At 47.3% G+C, this 27,696-nt stretch overlaps 1 protein-coding gene across 1 annotated transcript; it reads left to right on the top strand.

Annotated features, from left to right (window-relative positions):
- Nucleotides 1-20,132: 20,132 nt before the first annotated feature.
- On the top strand, nucleotides 20,133-27,463 carry LOC6588554 (homeotic protein empty spiracles). The gene is made up of 3 exons (XM_002013552.2): nucleotides 20,133-21,084; nucleotides 26,212-26,369; nucleotides 26,817-27,463. The coding sequence occupies exons 1-3, from the start codon at nucleotides 20,148-20,150 to the stop codon at nucleotides 27,336-27,338; spliced, it is 1,617 nt and encodes a 538-aa protein (XP_002013588.2). The 5' UTR covers nucleotides 20,133-20,147; the 3' UTR covers nucleotides 27,339-27,463.
- The last annotated feature ends 233 nt before the right edge of the window (nucleotides 27,464-27,696 follow it).

Raw genomic sequence — 27,696 nt, 5'->3', positions numbered from 1 at the left:
AACTCATATGCGTCCATTATTAGATGAGTGAAAGGAGAGCGAAGATGGGAGTTTCATCGGGATAATAAGGAATGCCTGATGGCCTCACATACTTGACTTAATTTAAGCCAATTTAATGCCCATTGACCGGGAGAGGATCACACAAGTGAGTCAGTCTCCCTGATCCGTAATTGTTTTGGGAAAAATCATCATCCATGGCACACACACACACACACACACACACACACACATGTGGCATTATCCAGGGGCTTAGCCATGGGAAAAGTGGAACACCCGCAAGTCGCTGACTTTTGAGGAACACTTGAGCACCGCATCCACGCATCCACGCATCCGCAGCGTAATCCTGGAGTGGCTTGCCATTGCTCCTGAAACAGTAGCTTCGTTACGGGCATTTTGCGCAAGCCATTATCTAATTTGCCCAGCATGTGCAACAACAGTGCCTTCCGTGGCGGCGTCTCCGCTTTGAGCCTCTGCCTGGACTGGACTTCCACGGCGGCCCCTTGGATGTGGCCGGGCCCCGGTCTTATCAATGCAAATGCTGTTGCGGCCATTACAATTATGATGTTGTTTTTCGGGCCTGTCAGCGCTTATGGCAAGTGCGTATAATTTATTGAAATACTTTTTATTAAAGCTAATTGGCCGACAAAAGCATCGGCCCGTGCCGAAGTGTCTCGCTCCTATAGCCGCTTCTATAGCCGAAACAATTAAAATGCCTCTGCATAGCAGCCGAAGCCGATGCCCAAGCGAACAATTCCAGGGCATTCAATTCGAGTCAATTCCAGGCAATTCGATTCCATTCGATTGCATGCAATTGGTGTCAATGCACGTTCGGGTATTTCAAGTACTCTCTGGAAATGTTTTGGTGTTCTAGAGCTCTAGAATTACATTGTAGAATCTACTTTTACATTTAAATCGATTGACCTTCGAAAGGAGAAATGTTTTTGGGGAATACTCAGGGCATCAATCAATACACAATACTGATTACAGTCAGTGCTTGAAGCTTTTACCAGACGCAACCTCGATGCTCATTCTTCTTTTGTTAGTCCCCTGAATATACATATATTCTCATTTCTCCCAGTGTATGGGTTATATATCAAAGCTAGTCATGTGGTTAAAATAGATTAAAACAGAGCCAGCGGCAAGTTTGTGTGTTTTAATCAGCTGCCACTTGCCACTGCCACTGCCACTGCCACAGACCCCACACACGAGACGAGTCCGAAGTTGAGTCGAATGCCTAATTAAAATTGATTTGATTTCACTGACACTTTTCTACCCGATACTGGTGTTGTTGGTGCTGGGTTTTTGTTTTTGCTGTCGAATCAGAGCCGAATCAAAGCCGCATTGTTCGTCACGCCACTCACTCTGTCAGTTGGTCGTTCAGTGAGCCAGCCAGCCAGCCAGCCAGCCAGCCAGCCAGCCAATCATTTGCTCAATCGTTTCAATTTCACATTTTGATTGATATTTCTGTTGAAACCGATACAGAGCTAACCGATCTCTCCACATGGAGCATAGAGTTCCAGTCAGGGTTCGAGTGAGGACTGCACGCTAATTAGGGAGATCCCTTCTAGGCCGGGCCCTAGCACTGGCCCTGCCCGGCGCTAAGCTCATAATTATATGAAAACCACAGAGACTCGTACAGTTGTGGCCCAGACCAGGCCGGACCAGACCCATATTGGATACTGATGCTTTGGGTTGTCATCTCGGCCATATATCTTGTTATGGCCACGGCGCATGCGCGTCTCGTCAATTAGTTTGGCTGTCAAAAAGATGATGAACTCGTTGCTTGATGAGGGTTTTTATTTCCTTTCCTCCAGTTGTTGTCCGACGCGACGCAACGCAGCGCGGACTCTGCTGAGGATCGCCTCGAATGTCCAGTGACTTATCACAGTTTCGAGCGAATTACGACGCGTCGCAGTTATTTTTTAATAGTTTTGCCAGCTTGGAGTTGAAGTCTGTCCCCTCCCCCCTCCCCCCTCCCCCCGTACTCTATCTCTTTCCTTCTGCTGGAATTCCTGAAATATGAGTAAGATCTGAGCCGTTTTTTGGTTAGTCAAGGGAATGCGGCCCCGGTCAGCGGTTGATAGCATCGATAGACGACGTGTTTATAGTAGGCCAGTCTAAGTGGATTCGGTGGCCGCCTGTGTGGTCCGCCTCCGGCGTCATGTCGTTGACATTTGCGACAAATGGCCTGACGCATGTCAAGTGCCGCCTGATCTCCGTTCTGCGATCTCCGCTCTCCGCTCTCCGCTCTGTGCGTGTGTGGTCTTCACTCCGATCCACTTCAGGGGGTGTACACTGTACACTGTACACTTTACATGGTCCCGTCGTAATTGCCGAAGCTTGTAAGTGACTCAGTGCTGATGTGATGTGGTGTCCGTTGATAAGTGGCAGCCTCCAGTCCGAGCTCCAGACTCCAGTCTGTAACCTCTTCCAATCCAAAGTCAGACAAAGTCATCGCTATGTTTAGAGTCTTTGTGTTTAATCAGCTCATTAAGGTCAGCACATAATTTTAATTGTTTTTTCATAATTTTCGAGCGGCGGCCATCTACAAAGGCCCCTCTGGATTCCACAGAAATCGCTGGACAGATAAGCCCATAAGCCCGTCCAAATGCTTTTGCATAATTGGCGGCTAGTTAGCTTTTTAGTTGATCAATTCCGAGTTTAGTTGGTTTGTTTTGATATAGCTAGTCATTGGAATCGATGGGGCTTCAAGAGGTCATATCGGGGGTATCCTTCTATTATGATTTCTCTCCCTCTGACTGTGGGAAAAGCAGGAAAACTCTGCGATCGCTCAGTGCGTGATTAATTTGAATTTATTTTTAGGCATTCACAGAGCACACTGCTCTTTGGAAAGGGGGAGACGTGAACGCTCCACTTTGTGCCTGGGGCTGTGGCTGTGGCTGTGGCTGGGGATGGGGCCTGCCCTGAAAAATATTTGTACATATTTATTTATTTGTTTTGTGTGTTTTTCATTGCCCCGAACTCTGCATGAAAGCCGCAATTAATTACAATTTTTATTGCGGCGACCTGAGGTTTTCCATTGTGATTTATATGGGAGAATATTCACAGAGATCGGATCGCCTCGTATTCTCTATATTCTCGATCTGTGGGCGCGTTGAAAGTGCCATAAAATGTTTGAGCTATTCGATGAGTTTTGATGAAATGTGAAAGGCAATTTCTCAATTGCATTTTATGAACTGAGAATCAGAACATTTGTAACTCTCATTGCCCCTCCCAGCGAAGTGGAGCGTAATATTCGAAAGGTTGCGAGTTTTCATGAGAACTATAGGAGACCCTGTAGGAGGCGGCATGCATTCCTTAAATAAATAAGGTCTATAATTGAGGTAAATTGGATGTTTCGTAGCTAGAATGGGTGATAATTCTCAGGTTATTTTGTGGAAAATTCTGTGAACTCCCTTTGGTTCTGCATGCATCTTGTAATTGCTCGAAGAATACAACCAATTGACACCACGACTTGAACTCCTTGGCGACCCAATGGCCTCGCATGTCAACACCATCATCATCATCATCGTCATCACCATTATTGCCATCACCTCGCTGGTCTGTTCATCGTCGTCATCATCATTGGGGCCAGAGAAGTTGGCAATTTGGTAAAGATTTTGCCAGCAACTAAAGTGCAAAACACATGCAACGTTTTGGCTAATTAGCTGACCGAGAAGGCCGCACCGGCACCGGGACCGGGCCGGACCAACTGCATTTGAATACAGGAAAGTGTCGGTCCGGCCTCGCCTTTGCCACGGTAGCGATGGTGCCTCTCCACAGTAGCCCCTCGCACTAACGGAAGCCATACTTCAGCTGCGTCGCTCGAAGATCTGACAACTGAAATCTAAGAGATGTGCGACCGGCAGAAGACAGCAGAAGGCACCACAAGGAAGGCGAAAAAAGGTCGGAGGAAGTGCTGGGGCCTCGCTGCGGCATCGCTGATACGCCCCGTGGGCTGCAATAAAAATTAATTTTCTCCCCGTTAGCAGCGCAATCAAAGCAAAGTTGACAAGCGTTTACCAACGCGTCTCATCTCTGCGCTGCCTGCTGCCTCCACGCTGCCCCTCCGGTCTGCACGAATATTTCATCTCCGGGATAAGCATCGCGCTGGCCAAAATGCAGCCCCCGAAAAAGAAACAAAAATGTAAAAAAGAAAAGGCAGCAGCCACTTTGTCATAGCATTTCCGCTGAATACTGGATAACCTTCTCCCCATCCCATCCCCGTGGCCCCAGCAAGTGTCCGCCGGCTAATTAGCTGCCCGAATGGAATTGAAACTCCACGCGGCTCACACCTTTCCTGGCCATGGATGTGGATGTGGATGTGGGTTTGGGGATGTGGCTGTGTCTGTGGCTGCGGCAGCTTTGTCTTTGGCTCTTTGTAGTGCGAAATTTTTAATGGCTCGCATTTCAGCTCTGAAAGATGATAATCAGTTGGTTTTTTGTATATTTTTCATACTTTATGATTGTCCAGGTTGAAGGGATTATGGCGAAGACTTCTTCGTGTCGCTTTAATTGAAATTCGTTATGTCTCGGTCCGGGGACAGGTGAGTAAGTCGTGGAAAGTTGGTTGCCTAGATGTGGGTTAGAGGTGTGTGAACCATCCAATGCCAAAGGGAATCCCTCACTGAAGATAAGTGCTTGTAGTGTCTGAAATGAGACCAAACTCAATCACTCTTTATGAATCATAGATGAGTTTGTGTAAAAGGTTTCTGCACAGAAGTACTTGCAGCAGCCACTGTGTTGTATCGCAAGTAAGACTAAAATTAGTCACTTTTTTGAGCGCTCCTCCAGCTTTCTTTGACACTATGAATCACTTTGCAGACAACCTTCAATTGTTACTTAACAATAAACCTTTTTATCCTATCTCCTATCAGATTTTCATGAAGAGAGATTTATTCAGTGTCTCATGAATCATTCATTGCAATTTGTATGTGGCTCTTCGTTTCACAGCCAGATATGAGATAGACTTTCCTTGATATTCTATAGAATATGCCATATATTGTATAACCTTTCCATTACCCTCAAGTTCGCATCGTTTGACCCCCAAAGCTATATTTCCCCCTTCATCATCTTCCATATTTTAACATCTAGCTAATTGTTAACATTCCTTTAACACCCAATTAATAATCTATTTAATGGAAACATACAAGCCCCCCTCTTACATTACTTGCATTTGGATGCATCTTTTGCCACCTTCGAGACTTGAAGGAAAATGCGCTTTTAATTGCAGTTCATCAATCAAGTTTTCTTCACGCTTTCCTCCCACTCTCTTTCTCTCTGTCTCTGTATCTGTCTCCCTCTCTATCTCTATCTGTGTGCTTAACACTCTCATAATGCACAAAATCATTCGCCAATTTTCGAACAAAAATTTCGAGCTCGAACGGGATGCATAAATCAATGGCCGACTCCGTCGACTTGGCCCTGGATCCGTTCGGTTCGGTAGCCGCCATCTGAGAGAGCTTTTCGCGCTCCTCTCTCTCTCCCTCTCGCTCTCGCTCTGTTTCTCGGATTCGATGGCAGCTCGTAAAGTTGCAACTGCCAATGGAAGTGGCGGCCATTTTGCAAAATCTTTTGGCGTTATTAATTGCCGCTGCATGCTTTTTAGCGTTTATTTATGGTCGATTTCAGACACAGATACAGATATCGATGCAGAGTCGAAGTCGAGCTCCACTCCGAGAGAGACGCCATTCAATTGACACGCATTCAATTACCGCCACTGCAGCTGCTCTTTGGGGCAGTGACTCATGACTCCGAACGGGGAACGGGGCACGGGGAATGGAGAACGGAATGCGGTAGTGCAGTGCTGAGGCACGGTCGGGGTCGGGTCGGGATCGGGTCGGGATCGGGTGGTTGCCCAGTCAACGGTCTGCTGGAATGCAATCAGCTTCAATCACTTTGGGCTCTGTTATATTTATCGCCTTAAACGAGCATAAATTGTGGCTTAAAAGTTTTCCTAGAATCGATGTACAGATGTGGGAGAAGAGTGGGCCGGGGAATTGTATCTATGCACATAACTGCACTGAGAGAAATTAATGTGTGAAAGAACTAATTAATATGAGAATTGGCGCGGAACTTGCATAAAAAAGTGTTTGATGAGAGTTGATTCTACGATTGCATCTGAGTTTTCCGTGCCAGCTATGCCAGAAGTGAATCCCACAATCCCACATTCAATTTCTCTTAGTGCACGCACTCGCCAACAAACCAAATCGAATCGATTCGAATCGAGCCATATCGTATGGTATGGAAGGAGATACTGTATCAAAACCAGTGGCATTTAATTAAAATTGTACAAGTGCGAGTGTCAATCGGCAGGCATAATTCGGACAGAGCCCGCTGTTGATCCCTTCCCCTGGTCCGTGGTTCCCCCCTCACAGAGAGTGGTCAACGAAACACGTTAACAGCCCGAACGTGACAAGAGCCCCGCCCCGCACCGCCCCGCACCGCCCCGCATCGCCCCGCATGGGACCCTCTCCGCTGACCCTAGATCTTGGGTGTTGTCTCAATTGTCAATTCATAAACGACTTTAGAGGTTTCTTCGATATTTTGATTTATGCCCATTAATCCCCTCTCCATCGCCCGGAGAGGGCAGGGAAGGGTATGCAGCAATGGCCGCTCAAATTGAATGTTAATATATGCAGTTAATAAGTCTTGTTCTCTCTCTTTTCTGATATTATATGGTAGCCAACGGGCTGTCAAAACTCGGATTTCAAACTGTCAACTGCCCACGCGTTAGCCCTGGTGTGGCATATTAATCGGTGTGGATTTGGTGTGGGGGCGGGGGGAGGGGGTGTGGGTACCAGTAGCTGTGGGAGGGAGGAGTGGGCTGGGAGACAAGGTGACGCTGCCGCCATGTTGACTGCGACGCGACTCTGTGACAAGCTAATTTGTTGGATAATTATGCGAATTCTGACAGCTCCAATGAGATCGGATCAGTAGTCTTAGTAGTCCCCCCCCCCCCCCCCTCTCTCTCAGCACTGTGCACTCGGCACTCAGGGGTTCTTCCACTAAAAGGGGGAAACATTACGGCGAAACAGAGCCTGAGCCAGAGACAGATCGTTGGACAGCTCACTGTAACAGGCACCGGCCCCGACAGATTGACATTAAACAAGTTGTAATTCGATACTTAATTGACGCCTGGCTCGTAAATTTGCAATTGCACAAAGTTAATGCCAGGGACAGACTGCAGACTGTAGCCAGTCTCCATCGCCATCTCCATCTCTGAGATGTCTGGAACCCCAGAGCAGGGCAGGCAGTTCCAATTAAAGTTGCCCAAGGGGCCGCCGTTGCCTGTCGAATTGAGGTAATGTAAAAGACACAAGCGGCACAAAAGAAGGAGAGGCACGGTACGAGTACTCGTAATGTTGCCCACACACCGCACAGCTACACAGCTACACAGCTGGACCTGGACACCACACCACACCACACCACACCACACCACCAAAGTCATGTACAGATGTCAGTTGTCCAGATCTCTCCCCTTGGTCGGAGTCATCTCATTTTCTTTCGGGTTTGACCTTTTGCGTGTGCGAGGTCCAAGACGGTCCAGTTTTTATTTACTTTCCTCGCATTTGTTTTAAAATGCGATGCCTTGACAGTTTCATTGAGTGGCCGCCCCACCCAACCCACTGGACACCCTCTTGCCACAAAGACATATTGCAGTTTTAGCCATAAATTTTGACCCCATTTCGCGTGGAACTGTAACTGTAACTGGCTCATCATTTGGCTGGGGGTCTGCGATGCGACTTACATAGTTGCTCAAAGTCTGTATTTTTTGGTTTATGACCCTCACGCACCATTAACACTTCGGCCTAGAGAGCACTTGGGCCCTAAGCACTCCCCAGAGAGGCCTCCTCGCCAACGCCGATGCTGATGGCGATGCCGATGCCGATGCCGTTGGCCGGCTTTCTATTGAGAAAGTGTAACTTTTACTCCTCGTCGATTTTAAAGCCATAAAAAATGTTTTATGTGCGGCGCTAAAATGAAAATTGCCTTACACCTCTGTGTAGGAGAAGGAGTTGGAGCTGGATCTGGTGCCGGCTCTCGGCTCTCGGCTCTCGGGAACGGAACCCTCATACCAACATTGTAGGTGTCTCGACACGATGCTGCTATGGCGGCAATTTATTTTATTGCAAATTTTATAGACCCTCGGATATTTGATTGGAGTTTTTGGCTCGCTCCGAAACGGCAAGCCGTTTTTGGGTTGGCAATCTGTGGAAAATATCGAATTACAAAATGAATTTAGCCCTTTGATTCTTATCGAAGGGTGTCAAGTGGTTATACCACTTACTGACTACTGGGATTGCCATATGGTGTGCCTTGGATTCGTGAGTATAGAGTCGTAGGTAGAATATTTAATCACAGTTTCCTCATCTGATCATCTGAAATCATCTGACATATAGGTCTCTGGATAGTCTCTTTATAGATTCATTCTGTGGGCCTACCTGATTGCTGTCACGCATCCGAATATCTCACAAAGAATGCATTGTATCCCCCCCACGACTGTCTCGATTCAAATTGGAAATAATTAAAATATTTTGTGTTTCCCGCACGGAATCTTTAATTATGTTTATGCCATTGAACACCTCTCTCGGAGGTTGGTGGGAGGGACAATTACTTTATGAGCGAGACAAATATGGCGACGATCATAATTACGGAACGAAAGTGACAGCTGTACTTCCGTCGCTGGGCTGTTCGATGGACAAGCGGATAAGCCCCAAAGGTAATCGATAACTCTGTCAGTGGAGGGGTTCAGGAGTGGGGGAGGGGGGGACACCTTCCATTGGGGATTATGACAAACGATCGAAGCCGGAGGAAGCCGACACAATTGTCGAGGCAGTGTAATTGCGGCACAAGCCCAAAGTTCAAGTGGCAAGCACAATAATGGCCGGAAAGTGGTCGACAATAAGCGGCAGGCTGGCGACACGTGGGCGCTGATAAGGTGGCAGCACCAATTACGTTAACAGGGAGGCGGATGTCAGTGATTTGGGCCCAGCTGCCATCTTCCCCGGGCTTGACGATGCCAGATTGCAGACGAATCAGTCTGCAGGCAGTGGTTAATGTCTTAATTAACTCAAGGGCTGCCCTGGCTCGACTATCCGCTCTCCTATCCTATCCTATCCAAATCCATTCAAGTTCTCTCCCTTCAGACGAGTATTTTATCGCTAATTTGTAATCAGCAATTAAGTCTCCACGCACGCGCTTCGAGTCGCAGTTCTGGTCTGGGGTTCCCTTCTCCAAAGACTTTTTGTTGCTGGGCATTATGTTATTATGTGTTGATTTACATGCAATAGACAGAGGAGCAGACTGATGGAGCCACTGAGATAACCGATTGCATATGAATGATAAATAAGAAGTGGAAGGCCCGACGATGCTCATGATGATGGGCGGAATGAGGTGACAGTAGTTTCCAGGCGACTCTTCAAAGAAAGAACTTGATATGATGGGTGACAGTAGACTTCACAGGAAAAACATGAAACCAGGTCTGATCTCAAATGAATTTTGAGGGAGAATCTACGATATGATAAGGATTAATAGCTTAAATGGTTATGACTAGCCTCAACCCATAAAAAGTAGCGATAATTTCAATCAAACCAAGGACAGATCTCACAGCAAATCTTTGAACCACCATTTGAGAGTCCATAGATGACCCAGCAGTCCGCTTAGCAATTACAAAACTGAATTCACTTTTGGTTTTTGAGCGATCTCATTTGAGATAAAACAACACGCCTCTTCGCCGATGGTTAGCCAATTCCAAAGCCAAAACTTTTCAACGGTTATTCAACCAGTAAAGCCCCCAAAAAAAGGGATTGCATAAGATCCTAAACAATTTTTTGCAAACTTTTTGCTTTTCCGTTCAGCTTAAACAGAAATTTAAATTTTTTACGACTCGAAAATTGCAACATTTAAGAGAAACAGGGACGGCAACAGCAGGAAAGGGACGGCTGCTAATTTTCGCACTGGAAACAAAAAACAAAAAAAAACGAAACTTTTGCAATTACAAAGGCAGTAAAAAAGGCAGCAACAGAGGCAGGGTTAAGCTAAGGAAAATCAACCGTAAAATTAAAGCGCAAAATGCAAATAAACGAAACCTAATAAAAGCAATTTGGAAAATTAACTAAAACGCTCGCTCACCTCAGAGTCAGATTCGGAGTCGGAGACGGGGATTGGGTTTGAGTTTGGGTCTCTTTTCGTATACGGATCCGGAGTCTGGGGCCTGGCTTCGATTGGGGCAGTAAACAAGCAAAAGCTGTGCTAATTTTTGTAAATAAAACTACCGATCTACCAGCCACCTCAATCTTGGTAAATCAACTGTGAAAATTCGCCAGGCCAGAGCCACAGCCAACAAAGTAGCAGCCACAAACTGTACCAAATTGCTGGCAAATCGTGAGAGGAGCCAGGCGCAAAACAACAGTTGCAATTCGCAACGGAATGCAAATTACCCGAGCACCGAAAAAAGCTCAGCCAAGGCTCCCAACGTTAGAATTAGGGATGGGATTTCTTGGGTTCCAGCAAACGAAAGCCACAAAAACAGGTACACGAATTTGCAAAATCATAGAGGGTGCCACAAAGGTAGAATTATAGATTTATTTGTCTTGCCCAGAAATAATTGTATGCCCTTGCAGATGGCACTTGCTTAGAAGTTTTCCAAGCAAGTGAATAAAGAACGATTTCTCATTGAGTGCCATTTAGGAATATCTAAAGAACTTGGGTGTTTTGTTAAGCATCCGAGTACCCTTGTTCTCTGCAATTACCAGCCATAAATATTTCATTGCGGGATGCTCGTGCTTGCTTGAATGTTCCATCTCTAATTAGAATCTATCTCTCTTTCGCTCGTTACTTCTATCTGTATCTAAACATGCTGCAAGCAGCATATTGCTGGCGCTGGCATTTGCATGTGGCTCTAACTCTGGCTTTGGCTTTGGCTTTGGCTGCTTATTTCGGATAGAACCACACACTTGTCTGCAATTTTGTGATGTGTCTGCCTGCAAGTCACGCGTTGAACCCGCCCCTTCCCCGGCCATCCACCTGGCATGGCACTAACTTCTGGCCCAGAATCACAGGAGGGGCCTGTGACTAGTGCTCTCCTGTTCAGATGGCAAGTTGCACTGATTATTTGCTTAAATTGCTGCTAATAACATGACAAGCTAAAAGAGAGAGAGAGAGAGAGAGAGAGAGAGAGACACACAACAACGGGGAGACGGAGATGGAGATGCAGTGCAGCCAAAGAGAGATCGCCCCCCAAGTTTGCATGCAGTCGACGTCTGGGATGTCTGTCCATCATTCGTTTAATTTCCACATGTGCCCCCAGTGGGGGGAAGCGACGGAGATGGCCTACCTGCCTGCCTGCCTGCCTGCCTGCCACCGTTTATCCATTCCGCATGGATTTCCCAAGCACAAATTGCCGCAAAATTAGTCGACTTGACTCTATTACACATGCAGATTGCAACTGCAACTGCAATTGGAGCTACAATTTGGACCAGATGAGGCTGGAAGATGTGTTGCATGCACCACAGCGCCCCAGATCTCCCAAACCAGTGGCAAAATGGCAAAAAAATGCCTCAGCTTAACCTGCTCATAACTGGAGGGTATATGATATGGAAAACGAATCCACTTGCTGCAATTATGGCAGCAATTACAGTTGCTCTTGCTCTTGCCGCTGCCGCTGCTGCTGCTGGTGCTGCTGCTGGTGCTGCAGTTGCAACTACTGATGTTGCACCTGATCTATAATTTGCATTTGTCCAGCGCAGAGTGAGTTACTTTTCACAGCTCGCGGCTCTTCTGTCAGGAGAAATGAGAACAGCAACCGAGCACCGAACAGCAGGCAGGGAGTGCCGCACGCCGTATGCAAATCCGTATCCCAATTCGAGTGTCGAGCAGTTGCAACAACTTGCAGCCTAATGAAAGAATAATACATACCAGTGACACTGACACGGCAAAAGAGACCCACAAATATCAAAGTCAAAGATCAGCCAGAGGGTTCTGTCAAAAGAAATAGTTGGAAATGGGTAGGATAATGATGGAAACGAAAGAGACAATCTCTGGGGATCACGGAAACAACAGGCCACAGCAGGAATGTTCTCGGCCTAATCCCGAAGCATTCAGCATTCGACACTCCCTCAAAGAAACCCTCAGAACAGAACCCCAAAGCACAACCAACCACTTGCTTGTGCCACAGAATGACGGTCTCCCCCCCAAATAAGAATTTAAGCTCAACTAATGAGCGACAAGCCCTGAATACTGTCATGCAACACCCACAAAGCTCCCTCCTCTCGCCTCTCTCTTGCCGCAATGTGGCGGCCCCCTTCGCAGAGAAACACAAAACAAATTAAGCAAAACATTTTGTAAATGTCGAAGACACGAAACTGAATTAATGGCGCTCGAAGCGCACCGAAAACAAATATAAATCTGAATCTGAATCTTTGTATCGCAGGGATGCAGGCACCCATGCGATACATGTGCGTAAATAAATCATGGGAAAGCAAAAGTGCCACGAGGTGGATTTTGGCCCATCGCCATGGCGCCAAAGAGCTTAGCAGACACAATAGCCGCACCAGTAAGAGATACAATTGACTAACCAAATCACTGCCTCCAAGACAGGCAGACTGTCTGTCTGTCTGACACTTTCTTTTGGCTTTCTTTTGGTATGGGTATGGGTATGGGTATGGGAAATGTTCGTACCGTTACACGGTTTTTTGTGTGTCGATGATGATCGGTGGATCGATGGATCGGTGGATCAGCATGGCGCCTTGCTGGGATTATGATCACGATGTCGTGCCTTGGATTTTCAGTTGTAGATGGTTTGCTGCTTGCTGCATTCGTGAGCCATTCCAAGTGCAACTAATTGACGCACGTTCGCACCCAATTAGCCGGCAACGAGTTGAATCCGCAGAGCCAACAGCGAACAGCCACCAGCCACCAGCCACCAGCCACCAGCCAACCGATAAGTGCAGCTATCAACACTTGCGGCCAGCAGATGCTGTTGCAGTTGCAGCCACGGATGGTACGAGTGCGTTCCACGAATTATGATTTACATACGGAATAGAGCATTCGTTTTTTTAAAGATTGAACTTCATGCGTCAAAATATTGAAAGGGGAACGAGGCAGGAGGCGTCTGTGGCCTTAAGTGGGGGGTGTTGACAAATGTCTTTTGTGGGACTGCAGTCTCGGATACGGACACCCGTACAATGCTCTTTCTCCCCCGGCTACCCTTGACACGGTTGTGTCTTCCTTCGGGGGCAGCTGCTTGTAATTTTCACGCAACATTTTCCACTCTGGCGAGGGCGTGGGCGTGGGCGTGGGCGTTGCCACAGGGTCTGGAGGGGAGCGGGGAACGAGACCTCGGTCTCTGGGCCATTTGTATCTATCAGCGCCGTCAGAGTGCAATTGCAATTATGACTTGTGCATTTGCCGGCGATGATGAGTGAATATATTAATGAGCAGCGATTTGTCTGAGGCCAAGAGCGCTGGGAGAGTGTTCTGGAATAGGGGGGAATAGAATACTCGTACATGTGCTGGCCATTTGTCTAATGGCAATTCTCAAGTGTTCGTCATAATGTGGAAAATCTGTTTATCATTTTATTAATTACAACCAAAATCAATGAGATTTATGCTTTCCTAAAAATATCGGCGCTGTGATCATCTTTGTGGAAGAAAAACCTCTCATTGAATCAATCTTCTCTGATTTTATATGATTCATTGACTATTTGTGAAGGGACCAGGCAGATGATCTGTAGAAAAAGAATCTGCGCTCGTCTGTCTACGAGATGAATATTGAAATCACTCTCATCTGATCTCCTCTGATCCATCAACTGTTTTGGGTGATAGAGCCCCCATTAAATGGAACTAAATATTTTGGATTTGCCAGATCACAAATCTGCCGAGCTTAAGGATCAAGCAAGAAGTTAGTCTAGGAGTAGCAGAGTGAGCCCGGAGATCGAGGGGGGATCAGGGCGATAGAGCCGGACTGTTTTCCAGGGAATCAATCCGACAATAGTGCACACATGATCAGCGCGTGTTTAGGCCAGCAAATCCTCAAACTTAACTCGGAATTTGTGCGCCTCAAAGCCACGCTGGAAATCCAAAGATCAGCGCGGGACTAGCGCGGGATCTTGGCGTGGAAGCAGCCATCCCCGATTTAATCCAATTATCGATGCTGCTTAGAGCGCGCGACAGGAACCACTGTAGAACACAGGACAGGGGCAGGGGCAGGGGCAGGGGCAGGGACAGGGACAGAGGCAGGCCGTACCGCTGGCAATCCAAAGGTGAATCCTTTCGGAGGGCCAACAATTAGAGGCTGACTCAGGCTTATGAGGCGGTTCGCGGGGATTAAGAGGCGGAAAGCGCAAGATATGTATATGATGGAGAGGAGAGCAGAGGAAAGGCTGGGCTGCCTGCGAGAGGGTTAAGGGGTAGAAAGTGGAAAGCGGTCGGGGTCGCTGGTCGAAAACAGATTATTGGCATTACCGCAATTATGGAACTCGGGCAGGTCCTGGGCGTAATTTCAATGCGGTTTTCCGGCAGCAAGCGTGAGGGATCTGCTGCTCTACCTGGTCACAGATATCACTGATCACCGATCACCGATCACCTTCCTGTATGGAAGCTCCTCCTGGTGGAAGCCTCTTGGCTTCCCCTGGCCCTGCCCCTGCCGCGCCGCTGAGAGCCATTCGCATTTGCATAATGAGGCAATAAAATATTTCGCTTGCATCCCACGAACCTCACAAATTTGCGATAATTTGCGGCAGTTGTCGCGCCTCGATCGGCATCGGAATCGCTACATCTCCCCCCCACACAAGCACTGTCTCGGACTGGTTGCCACACCCATTGGCTACAGACATGCCACACCTGGCATCTCATAAAAAAAGCTCATTAAATAATAGCCCTCGTTGGAGAGCTGATCAAAATTTTAATTAATCAACGAATTGCCACTCTCTTCGGGCCACTCTCTCCTTCTGGGAACGAGAGTATTACCTGGGATAAGGCTAAGCCTCTCCACCCGCCCACAATTTAGACGAGGCCACAATTTCCCAAAGCCAAAGCCAGAAGCCAGAGGCGAACACGAAGGCATCGATAATTGGATTAAGTGCGCCGATCCTCGAACCAGATCTAGATCCACGGCTAGATCTCTGCACTGATCGCTGGATTTTTAGAGGCTTTTCGTCGGGGCTACGTTTAGGGATTTGCCGTGATCTTTCTAGAGCTGCAGCACCATTGATCCACGGATCCACGACTCCTGATCTGCGACTAAGCATTCCAAATAGTTGCAAAATATTTATTTGCATTTAATTAAGTCTCTCGCTTAGCCGCTACGGAAGTAAGCACATATATATATATATATCTCTCCGATGGAATTTCGGACTCTAAATCCGCGCCATTAAAATTCAATTTCAATTTCCTTAGAACCAAACAAACAGAAAGTGTCACGACAGCACCCTGGAAACCCTTTCGAAGGGGCGACTCCCGAGTGAGATGAGCGTGGAAATTTTTAATTAAATCAGTGCCCAGGGCCGGTGCCAAAAATGCTCAATTATTAAAACAAATAAAGCCAATTAGCTGTGTCAACACGGACCCCAGAGTGCGACAGAGATGGAAATGACGATGGCGATGGCGATGTCTGATGGCCGGGCCGGGTCCAACCCTTGTGGCAATTATGCTTTCGCTAAACAGTCAGACATCCATCTCCATCCGCCATGCGGCATGCAGCATGCCTCATCGCCCAACCACCATCATCATCCTCCCTGCATCATCGTCCATCAGTTCTCCACACAGACAAGAAGCTGTTTTAATTGACAATGAAAAGCCGTCGCCATCATCAAGCATCAGGCATCAGGCATCGGATCGGTCTCGGTCGCGGTCGCGGACTCAGCCCCATTCCAGGTCTCAGCCTCTCAGTGCTCTGGGCTTCCATTTGCGCGTCTAATAAAAACGCTAACGAGACAAACGCACACAGATACACAGAAACACATAGATACATACATATATGTATATTTATATATAGACACACAGATACAGACAGGAACAGTGGAGCATTAGCACAAAACTCTTAGGCGGTGCAATCAATTTTTGGCCCATACCACTTTATGGCCAAGGGTATATTCGTATGAACGTCCTTTATTAATTGAGAGTCCTATAAAGACCTGGCAGCTATTTATTCCATACTAAAAACCCAAAATCTCTTCCAAATTAAAAATTAAGTCTACCAAATGGGACTTTTTGGAATAAAGATATATTTTCAAATCAATTTCAATAAAAATTCGTATTTTATTTATATATATTCATATTCATATCTTTCTTAAGGGAATAACTCTACTTTAAAGTCACCTTGTGAAAGAAGCGTATTTATACTACGCTGAAAAGAATATATGAAGTCCCTTCAAAATACAGGGTATTCCCCGAACCGCAACTGAAGAGACTTTTTCTGATTTTCTGCTAAATTTATATACGTATTTCTATAAGTAATACTGGGGAGACACAGACACCACCAACGACCACGGCCAACCAGGGCCGGCACAGCCTCCCCACATAAGCCCCTTCCCAAAATGAGCCCCCCCCCCACCCCCGTCTCTTGCTCGGCGTAGACTCAGGCAAAGCCGTGCAAAGTACTCGTGATAATGAGCTCCATCTCGTTGGCAATTATTAAATGAATTGGATTTATACGTTCTCAGCAGCAGCGTCGCGCGCCCCCTCCCTCTCTTTCCCAGACACACTCTTTTAACAGTCCAACCCCTTGCTAGCAGCTGTCGCATACTGTTGTCTCGCTCTCACTTGCCTGAGTAGAGCGGACAGCCAATCAACGACAGCTGCGAGTTTATCTCGTTCTGCCAGTCGTCTGTGGAACATGGAAACTTGTGGATTCCATTCGAGAGCGGGCGCTTATGTGCAGAGAGGAAAGAAAGGCTGTTAGTTCCTATACGACATGGTACATAGGATTAGGATGGTATCATCGGTAGAACCTCCACTGGAAGAATGTGATTTTTTGGTGGAAACCGACTTTAATTAGTTTGGAAAAACTTCTTAGAAGAGTTTATTAGACAGTGTGTGGTAATTGGGGGATTTTGCGAAACGGAAATATAATATTTGAAGATTTAATATACAAATTTGGAACTCAGCCGAAATCTTTCTTTTCATAAGTTCCGATGAGATGATGAGGGTTTTATCCATCCTTCTCTTGGGGCTAATATAGTTTCTACCATAGATTAGACACCCTTATGATAAGAATTTAGACAAATCTTTTCTTTTTATAAAGTAAAAACATTTTATAGTATATTTTAAGCCTTGAACTCCCTTTAATTCATTTTGTATGAGATTAACGTAGATTTTACTTCACTTTGGATCGGATTGTGGTCCCAAAATGTCCATAAATGTTGTCTAGAATACTAAATACAAAGAAGTTTGATAATGTTTAACTCTCAATCAAATTTTTGTACAGAAATAGTAGATTTTTCTTGATTATTATTTCCTGGCTTAAGATTTAATTCTCAACCCAAAAATCCCATAATTCGCATACATTCTATTCGTTTTATCAGCGGATCCACCTCCAGGTCATATTTCAATTGAACGTAAATGCCGAATGCGAGGGTACGCCCCCCGAAAATCATTGATTGGCGATCGATAACCTTTAGCCATGATGGAGAGCCCAATTCGCCCCATTCAGCCCATTCGCTGCTCTCCCCAGCTCATTGTCTGGCTAATTAAATGATTTATCCCGAAACGTGAGGCAGCCCCGGCCAACACTCTCGGCCAAAAGGCAGGAACAAACGCGAAAAATAAAAACCAATTACAATTACCGCACCCAGAGGTGCCACACAGCACACAGAAAGATACACGGACGGAGTGGAGAGGCATGCAGATACACAGATAGAAATACAGATACAACTCCAGTTGCAGCAGCAGCGGCAGCAGCAGCATCTGCGGCAGCATCGACCATCGACCATCGACAGGGAAACCTTATCTAGATGCATACAAATCCAGCCGAGCGCACGTCAATTTATTTGCCAGCCTCCACTCTGCACCACTCTGCACCACTCTGCCCCACTCTGTCCTGCTCCATTCATGCCTCTGCCCCTGCCCCTGCCCCCGCCACGCCATGGAGCCAGCCAGGAGATTATGGGGCGCTAGGGGTGGGGCCGGTCGGTCGTATATTGCATATGTCTGGGTGTATTTACCTATGAGAGGCAGCGTTGTTGGCGCTGCATGTTTTATGCCTCCTCCTGCATCTTTAACGAGGTGTTTATTTTCACAACTCTCGGCCAGAAGAGGTTGAGGACGAGAATGAGAATGACCGTCCACTGGGCCAGCATGCCACTCTCTGAGAGCATTCGTTTGTGCATGTGAGTGTGAGTCTGTCTGTGTCTGTATCTGCATCCTCATCTGTGTGAGTGTGCGCCAGCAGTTGCAGCTTTGCTGGAAGGTGAAGAAACCAAGTTACCGCCCATTTTCATGTTCAAATGCTTTCGACCAACATCATGCAGATGCCAATTCGAGCCAATTCAGAATGGTGGCAAGGCAAACGGACCAAGGGGAGGGGATAGTGGTGTTGCTGGGCTTGGGTGGTAAAGGGGTAGGGGCTGGGCTAGCTGGGGTAGCCACCACTGTCGACGGGGCGTCTATGCGAATAAACTATGACGTTGATGCCCAGGCACAGTGGATGGCAATCCATAGAATTGGGAAATGGGAAAAATTTGAGAAAATTATCCAAATTACACACAACATTTCCAACAACTTTTAAAGTACCAGAAATACCCGAAACTATTTCTAATGAGAAAAGGAGAAAAGAAACAAGGAAGAATGTTATATTCAGAGGGCTTTGTTGTTCAGGTTAAACCTTAAATTTGAATCATTTTAGCCTAATGACTTTGAAACCAGAGCTTACAAGTCTGAAATTTTTGAAATAAATATACAAATTTAGAAATGCCCAGAAATCCTATTGGACAAATAGTTGAGCGAATTCCCCTTCTGTTTGTCAGTGATCACTGAAACCAATGTTTTCTTACCACTGTGCCAGCTGCCACCTCTCACACCGCAGCCTCCCCTGACCCCGGCCAACTGGCCGAGCTCGCTTGGCACTAAAACCACAAACGCTTTAATGATGCTGTTTTGTTTAGCGCAAATTGTTTGTTTCGCTGTCATAAACTGGTGCGAAAAATGGCCAAGAGAGCCAGAGCCAGAGCCAGAGCGAGACCAGGAGAGCGAGAAAGAGAGAGACTAGTCTGGTCGGGCGACTCCACCAACACCAACACCAACACGAACACGAACACCAGCACAACATAGTCGCTGGAAGGGGAGTTGGGGCGAGAGACACGACTCCCTCCCTCCACATGGTTGGGGAGCAGGTTTCTGTCGTTCGCCGAGTTTTAACCGCGCTGCTTTGGCGCATGCGCCCGGGCAGGGGTGAGCGAGCGAGACGACAGCTGTGACAGCAGCTCCCCAAATGCTCCACTGGAAGGCATCGGACCGGCAGAGAAGCAAAGAAGCAGAAACAAGCCCGTGAACGGGCCCTGGACGGGCATTGTGACTGTGTGCCCCAGACACTCGAGCGGCGGCATCCACGCGACGCTTACCGCGAGATTCGAAACGATTCGCCGACGCCCCCACAACTTGCGGACCGACAGAGAGAGAGACGGGGAACAGTACATAGAGAAGGAAAGAGAGAGAGATACAGACTGTGGACTGCAGAGAGAGGAGCGGCCGAGCGCTGTGGACAATTAGACGCCTTTAGACGCTCCATAATGCTAATGGCGTTGACAGTGCTCATCATCGCGGCAACCGCAATCGACGTCGACCACGTTCAACCCGCCGCCGATTCTCCATTGAAGCGGCACCGTTACGCTCCATCCGCCAGCGACGGCAAACCCACATCCCAGAGTCCGAGTGGCAGTAGCAGTAGCAGTCGCAGTCGCAGTCGCAGGTCGATACCCAGCCACAAGCGTCGACATTCTCCGGTGATCCAGTTTATCAATGTCAGTCCGGCGGATGCCAATCGCTGAACCCTATCTACCCATGTGCTCGTGTGTGTACTGTGTGTGTGTGATTGTGATTGTGTTTAGACAGTGACTACTGTACTCGAACGAGACTCCGATCCGTTCCCAATATTCAATTAACCCGCCAAAAACTCCCTCGAATCGCGCCATCGGAAACCGTTACGCCAAATGGTCACGTGCGGCCGTCAAACGTTCAACATGCTGCCAATGGCGCCGACAAGTCCTTTTGTCAGCAGCTCCTCCACGGCAGCCGCAGCAGCCCCGGCCCCAGCACCGGCACCGGCCTCCGCCGCCGTGTCCGCCGTATCCGTGTCCGTATCCGTACCCATCTCCGCCACAACCACGGCCGCGACGAATGCCACCAGCAAGCCCAAGCTGGCCTTCAGCATCGACTCCATTGTGGGGGAGTCCACGACGCGGTCCGCTCCTCTGAGAGTCAGTGTGATTGCCTCGCCACCGCGGAGCGAGAGTCCCTCGTCGCCCACGACCAGCGGCCGGAGGACACCGCGAGGATTCATCTACTGCCGGAGACGCGACTCCCTGGATCGATCGCGGAGTCCCCCGCGCTCGCCGCTTAGTCGCTCACCCTCGCCAGCGCCAAATGGGAATGGAAATGGGAATCCCGCTGCAGGCGCTCATCCATCACAAACCGGTGTCATGGGAGGCCTGATCCGTCCACTAGCACTGCCGGCACCGCCAAATCTAGCTTTAATCTCGCAGGCCCGCACCTCACCGCCATCCGTGGTGGTCCGACCGCCGGCTGGTGTTCCGCCGGGTCCGCCGCCACCACCGTTCCTTGCCGCCCAGTTCCAAATGGCCGCCGCCCTGGCCCACCATCACCAGCAGCAGCAGCAGCAGCAGCAGCAACAACAGCAGCAGCAGCATCCTCATCCGCCCGTGCCAACAGGACCGCCGCATGGTCCGCCCCCGCATCTGCCGCCCGGCCACCCATTGGGCATCTTTCCGGGCGGGCCACATCCAGGGCATCCCCCACCCCATGGCCATCATCCCTTCGGGGCGGCTCCTCATCTCATCCGTGATAGCTACCCGCTGTATCCCTGGCTGCTGAGTCGCCATGGACGCATATTTCCACGTTTTCCAGGCAGTAAGTACCTTCAGCTTTCAGTTATCGAACCGCTTACGGGGCGCACGCAAACGGTTAGGCGGCAAACCGGTTAAATTAAATGGTTTTCGCAAAAACTACTACTAAATGTTCCTTAAAATCTGAATCGATTGTGATGGATGCGATTTGTATGCTTATCGGACTACTATATCAAAGATTTCGTTAATGATTTATTTCCTTAAAAAGAGAAAAAAGCCGATTCTAAATGAGATTTTGCCAACCGGTCCAACAAAAACTAGTTTTAAAGGCTTGAAAAACACAAACGTAAAAGCATTTCAAACAAGACTAATTAAAGGCCATTCATAAAGAAATCTATTCGTTTAAATATAGTAGTTCTTAGGGAACTCTGATGTATTCTAGAGTTATTCAGAAATTGATCAAATAGACTTTTAAATACGACCAAAACGAACAGAATATACATAGAATAAACTATTTAAGTATTCCGCAGTGGTTTCGATACTAGAATCTGTTTACCAAACTCTTTGTGGAAAGTTCAATCCATATAATAAATATCTAAATATTTTCCGCTGGAGAATTGGTAACCCTTTAAGATTATTAATAGAGGCCGCTAAAGCAACGAAGTACACCTCAAACTCAGCAAACCACACCTCAAACTCATATTCTAAGCCTTCTTCCAACGTCCCACTATTTCCATTAGCATTATATGGAGAACCTCAATCAAGCAATTATTCAGTTATCGCTGTTGTAGTCGCTCTTGTTGCTATTGCTATCCGCCGCTTCATATAATTAAAGTTAAATAAGCAAATGGCAAACATTTATTACAAGTTAATTAGACGTCTATCAGCCTCATCATCATCAGCAGAGCAGAGGAGTGCACTAACCAGAGAGAGAGAGAGAGAGAGATAGAGAGAGAGCGAGAAAGATATGGGGCACCGAACCGAAAGCCAGGAAAAGAAAACCAAACCCACTTTGATAACTATTTCCAAACAAATTACATTTTAATTAAATTGTTTAAACAACATTACACACATCGTTAGGTCAAGCAGCGTACCTAAATGGCCAGCCATGTGTGCCCGTCATACGTATGTACGGGTATGTATACATATCTTTCTGGAGTCGAAATTACCATTAATGGCCAACAGGCACAGACGGGCGCCAGTTTGGGCCCATGCGGCGTATGTGTAACGCACTCTTACACACAAGAGAACATAGCCGGGCTAAAAAGTGCAACGAGTGAAATGTTAATGCGTTTTTAATTGAGGTTTTGGGCCAAAGAACGAACCAACCAAAGAACGCAGGAACAGCGGAGATGGCTATAGAAAGAAATAAGTAGAGTGGAAGGCCAGACCGCAGAGAGCGCATCGCATCTCCAAAAACATTGTCATTTATTACTGTTTAGGCATTTTTTTATACCCCGCTTCCATAATTATAATTTGAATTTTCATGCCATCTTTTTTTCCGACTCTCACATGGTGTTTCCGTCTTTTTTTTCGGGTTGGGTTGGTTCATAATTTTCGGCACACTCACACGCCTTTCACCTGCTTTCGGTGCGGTTACGCCTTAATTATGTTGCGCACTCTTTCATTATTTTCTCCCTTTTCTCTTTTCCCATTTCCCGCTCTGTTTCCCCCATCTCTCGCACTCTCACACTCTCGATCTTTCCTTCATTCCTTCGCCTGGCTGTAATTTTCGCTTGATTTATGAACCTGAAATGTCAATGTTTCGCATAACGATTCCATTAATTGTAAATGTTACTCGTCTTCGTTTGTTTTGTAAGTCGCGTGAGTAATACCCGGTTACAGAGGCTCAGAGATCAGATATCAGAGGAATGGGGACTACAATCATAATGATAATGACGATGGCGATGGTGATAGCGATGATGATGCGTCAACAACTCAATTCGGGTTGCACGTGCTTCAGTTTCTGGGGGGTGGCCTTCTAGAGGAAAAGGGTAGAGTTGGGTCTAAGATTGGGTCCTTGACTAGGGTTTGATTACATAGAACATTATTTGTGGTTTGACAGCTTCAATTAGTTTTAGTAAACATTTTGGGAGCCAGCTGAAATTTATAATTACAAAATTGAACGTCAGACTCCGCTGAAACTAGCTTTGAAAATTAGCCTTATTTGTGTGGGACTCACACTCGAAACCAAATACCTTTGACTATATAGGATAGCGAAACTGGTTCGCCAATTGATCAAACTCGTTAACTGAAGTAAGTTCAGCATCTACTCAATTTATTTGTATTTAATTAGATTAACTATGTGATAGATATTCCAATGTGCTAGTATTTTAAGGTACATCTATGCGAAGTAAACTAATCCCTCTGATTGATCCTTTTCCATCCTCCAACCATTCATGAGTAGCATCTTCCCAATGAAAACCCACAAAATCCCATTCATGCCGAGACTGCAAATGGGAAAACCCAGTCGAATCGATCAGGCAAACATCCCCGACAACTGTCAGAACATTTGATTTCAATTATCGATTCCCAGTCAATGTCCTTTCAGTCCAAACCCAAAGCCAAAGCCAGGCCCGGGCCAAGCCAGGAATGCAATAAATTAATGAAAAAATCATGAGAGCATAAAAATTAAGCCCTAACTCCATAAAAAAGCAAACAAATACAATTGCACATAAGTGATAAATAATAAGGCGAACAAAAAGAGCCAGGACAGCAGAACAAACGAAAACGAAACGAAACGATCGATGGAGGCAGCACTTCAACCATGGGCAAAAAACACAGTATCTAAACTCGTATATAAAAAAATGACAGCTGACAAGGGTGTGAGCAAGAGTAGCAACTGCAACTGCAACAGCAACAACAGCAGCAGCAGCAGCAGCAGAAGCTACAGCAACAACAGCAATACATGCAACATTGGCAGCCGGGCGGACACATCAATTAATTGTCAATTGCGCGTATTTTCGCACGGCGGTTTCCTTTGTGACCAAATGGGAGGAAAAAACCGAACCATCAGCGAACTTCATTGAGATCTGAAGAGTGGGTCTCTCTGCCTCCCTGCCTGCCTACTTCGATGGCTGTCTATGACAAGAGGAAAAAATAATTAAGTAGCCATTGTGAGCGGCGGCATTATCAATTATACAGCTACCGAGCTACCGAGCTACCGAGCAGAGACACTCGTACATCGTACATCGTACATCTAAGGCGATGGGCAGTCGTGCAGTCGTGTATCTTGTAGCTACATTGTTAGCTGTCAAATGTAACAAATGTCAAGAAATCGCCCGGGTTCATAAAAAACTAGATCATTCTAGGAGTGCTGGTGCTTCAGCCTGAGGCTGCCGGCTGCTGAATGCAGCAATCGTTTGTCAAGTTCATAGCAAAAACCAAGCACGCACGAGCCCGGGCACAGGCACAGGCACAGTACGAGGTAACAGCATCACTCAGTCAGTCAGTCAGTCAGTCAGTCAGTTGCATCTGTCAGATACATGGCCATCAATGGCCCGAGGCTGCATTTATGAAGTGTCAAATTGACAAGTCCCTGTCCCTGTCCCGTTCTCCCTTCTGTTTTGGGAGGGTTTTCTTCGGCTGCAGCAGCTATTGTTTTTCTAGGCCCTGCCACGCTAACAAGATACAATGCACGAGTTACAAGATACATTTCAGACCCTGCCACACTGCCAGTGCCACTGCCACTGCCACTGCCTCTGACTTTTAATAGCTTCGCGCCCTTTCGGTTACCTTTCGTTTACTTGCTGTTTATTTTCACAGTGGCTCAGCTTCTGTTGTGTGTGGATCAGACATCATCCGACATCCTGGTTAGGATGGGCCTGGGTCTGGGTCTGTCCCCGAATTCGATTCCATTTTGCTATGTCAATATTGATTTTGTAATTGGCACACCTTGTGGGGGTCTATAGAGTCTGCTAGCTTAACATGTTTGCCAAATGGTAACAAAACAAGTCTGGTATTAGCGTTACACTGGGCTTTGTATTAGATATCGAATCAAAGAAAGAACGGGCTTGTTAAGCCATCTTAGGAAGAAGGGTTCCCTGTCACACTTTGTGGCTAAAGACTCCTGGTAGCTTAATATTTTAACAAAATTATATCAAAACAACAGACTAGTCCCAGCAGTTCAAGGTGGATGTTGAGGTTCCCAGAAGTATCTTCATCTGAGGGCGGGGTATTCTCTGTTCTTGTAATAACATATTGGCAACATTCCATCATCTTTTTCCCCACTCCAATCCCTGCAGCCTCCTTGGGGTTAAATCTTGCACAGTAGCCTCATATCAATATTCAAATTGTGGCTCAATTGAAAATTTGTTAACTGGCAAACATACAAGAAGCAGATGAGTGGTGGTCCCAGGGGTCTGCGCTTCCAGAAATCGTGATAAACGTCAAAATATCACGTTGTGCCTGGCCAAAAGGAAGAACAATGGGGCCTGGGTCTGGGCCTGGGCCTGGGCCTGGGCCTGGGCCTGGGCCAAGGAGGCGGCTTTTAGGCGCGCTAAAGTGTTCGACTTGGCGTCCAGGGAAGGCACGGACAGCTGAGTCGGCTTCGGCCTGGCCTGGCCTGGCTTGGCAATTGTTTTGGCCTTATCAGCGATTCTGGGACATGGCCCAGACACAGCGCCGACAGCGGCACGAACCAGAAGCCTTTTGTGTTCGGGGCCATGTCTGGAAATTTGTTTATTGTTTTGTAATGAGTGTGTGGGATATGTGTGTGCGGCCCCTTTGCCTGGGGCATTCGCGGAAATCATAATCAACAATTTGAGTCCCAGCGTCATCTAATTGGCAGAGCCACCAACGTCGCTGCAACCAGCAAAAGGAGAAGCTTTTACTGTGGACGATGGCTGAGGGCGGTACATAATTACCCAACTGAAGAGCCACCGAATATGTGTCAGTCACGCTGTCAGTCAGCAATGGTTGGAAAACCAGTTTTAAGGGAGATTATAGATGAGGTATATCCATGAGGATTTAAGGATTCATTTGGCCAAAGGAGTGGAGAGAGGAATGCCTATTTTTATGAATCTAAACCGCAATCATCAGAACAGTATACACCTAAGTAAGGGCTCTCCTTCATTGATCCCTGGGATCTCTCACGCCCCGTGACTTGCCACCATTTAATCCACCCTTGATCTGCGTGCCACCCCATAAAAAACACCCCATTTAACTAGCGCCATCTCCTGATCTCTTACAGATTTCCTGTTCCAGCCCTTCCGCAAGCCGAAGCGAGTCCGTACCGCCTTCTCACCGACGCAGCTGCTCAAGCTGGAGCACGCCTTCGAGGGGAATCACTACGTGGTCGGGGCGGAGCGCAAGCAGCTGGCCCAAGTGCTGAGCCTCACCGAAACACAGGTGAGCGGGAGACCTCAACCCTTTGCTCCCTTAATGCGCATCAAATTCAATAAGTATCCCCCACCAAAACCCACTCTTCCTGCTGCTTCCTGCACCCGTTCAACCCCTTGGCCGGGAGCTAAGTGATTGCATGTCGTCTGGTCGTTAGCCCAAGAAGTGCCGGGAGTTACTGAGTTATTAGCACAATCAGGGGGCAGAAGAAGGAGGAGCAGGTGGGCGATAAAGGGGTGTGCAACGGGCACTTGCCCCGGGGGCAAACAACACCCCTGCCGCCGAGGGCATAGCTAAGAGGCAGGCCGTAAATAGAATTAAAAGACTCGTTAAGTTTATTTACGACTTGCCAAAAAAACGAGGAAACAATATAAAATGGATGAAGGGTTCGAAAGAAGTCCCTCCCCCAAAGGTAGCCCCGTCTAAATTCCGTGTCTTTCTCTCTCCCCGGAACAGGTTAAGGTATGGTTCCAGAACCGGAGGACGAAGCACAAGCGAATGCAACAAGAGGGCGGCGACGGCAGCGACACCAAGAGCAACAAGGGCAGCTCCTCCGGAGGCGGGGGCGGCGATGGTGATGAGGATGCCCAGAAGGATGGCTCTCAGCACAGCTACGACGATGCCGAGGAGGCAGAGGACGACGACGATATCGAGGAGGATGACGAGGACGAAGTGATCGACATGGAGGACTACGGCAGCGACATCGATGCCGAGGAGCATCAGCGTCTGAGAGAGCAGTTCCAGCAGCAGCTGGCGCAGCACCAGCAGCAGTTCCTCCAGCAGCAGCAGCAACCTGGGGAGCCACCCGCACTCACCCCCCAGCAGCAGCACCAGCTATTGCAACAGCACCAGCAACATTTCCAACAGCAACAGCAGCAGCAGCAGCAACAGTTCATCCAGCAGCAGCAAATGTATCTGAGAGAGCGCGAGCGGGAAAGAGAGCGGGAGAGATCTCTGGACAGGGAAAGGGAGAAGTAATCGCTAAGAGAGTTAGAGAGCTCTGCTGTGGAGAATTCTCCGCTAATTTGTGTTCCTTTAATTTCTTGTAAATTATTTGTCATCTGTATAAATTAATTTAAATTGTTTACAACTTAAAGCATAAATTACAACAATTATTATATGAAAGAAATAACAAGAGTTCATGGTTTTTAGAGGTAGGAGAATGGACCACAAATGTGATAAGTACTCCTTAGCCATCCAAGGACTCTACTCTATAGATAAAATGGCAACATTTTTCTTCCTTTGATTTCACATATGAGCTCTTTTCCGACATTGCATGATGCACAATAACTATCGATCAGCTGTCGGGACATCGGCAATTCCCAATTCCATCCAA

This window comes from Drosophila persimilis, unplaced genomic scaffold, assembly GCF_003286085.1.
Source record: "Drosophila persimilis strain 14011-0111.01,24,50 unplaced genomic scaffold, DperRS2 tig00000000-arrow-pilon, whole genome shotgun sequence".
NCBI classification, from domain to species: domain Eukaryota; kingdom Metazoa; phylum Arthropoda; class Insecta; order Diptera; family Drosophilidae; genus Drosophila; species Drosophila persimilis.
The sequence above is the reverse complement of the archived record's forward strand: the minus strand, read 5'-3'. Positions and strand labels throughout refer to the sequence as shown.

Excerpts from the sequence above, each read along its gene's own strand:
- LOC6588554 (XM_002013552.2), top strand. The coding sequence starts at position 20,148 with ATGGTCACGTGCGGCCGTCAAACGTTCAACATGCTGCCAATGGCGCCG. Across the intron at positions 21,085-26,211 it reads ATTTCCACGTTTTCCAGGCA|ATTTCCTGTTCCAGCCCTTC; the intron begins GTAAGTACCTTC and ends GATCTCTTACAG. Across the intron at positions 26,370-26,816 it reads TGAGCCTCACCGAAACACAG|GTTAAGGTATGGTTCCAGAA; the intron begins GTGAGCGGGAGA and ends TCCCCGGAACAG.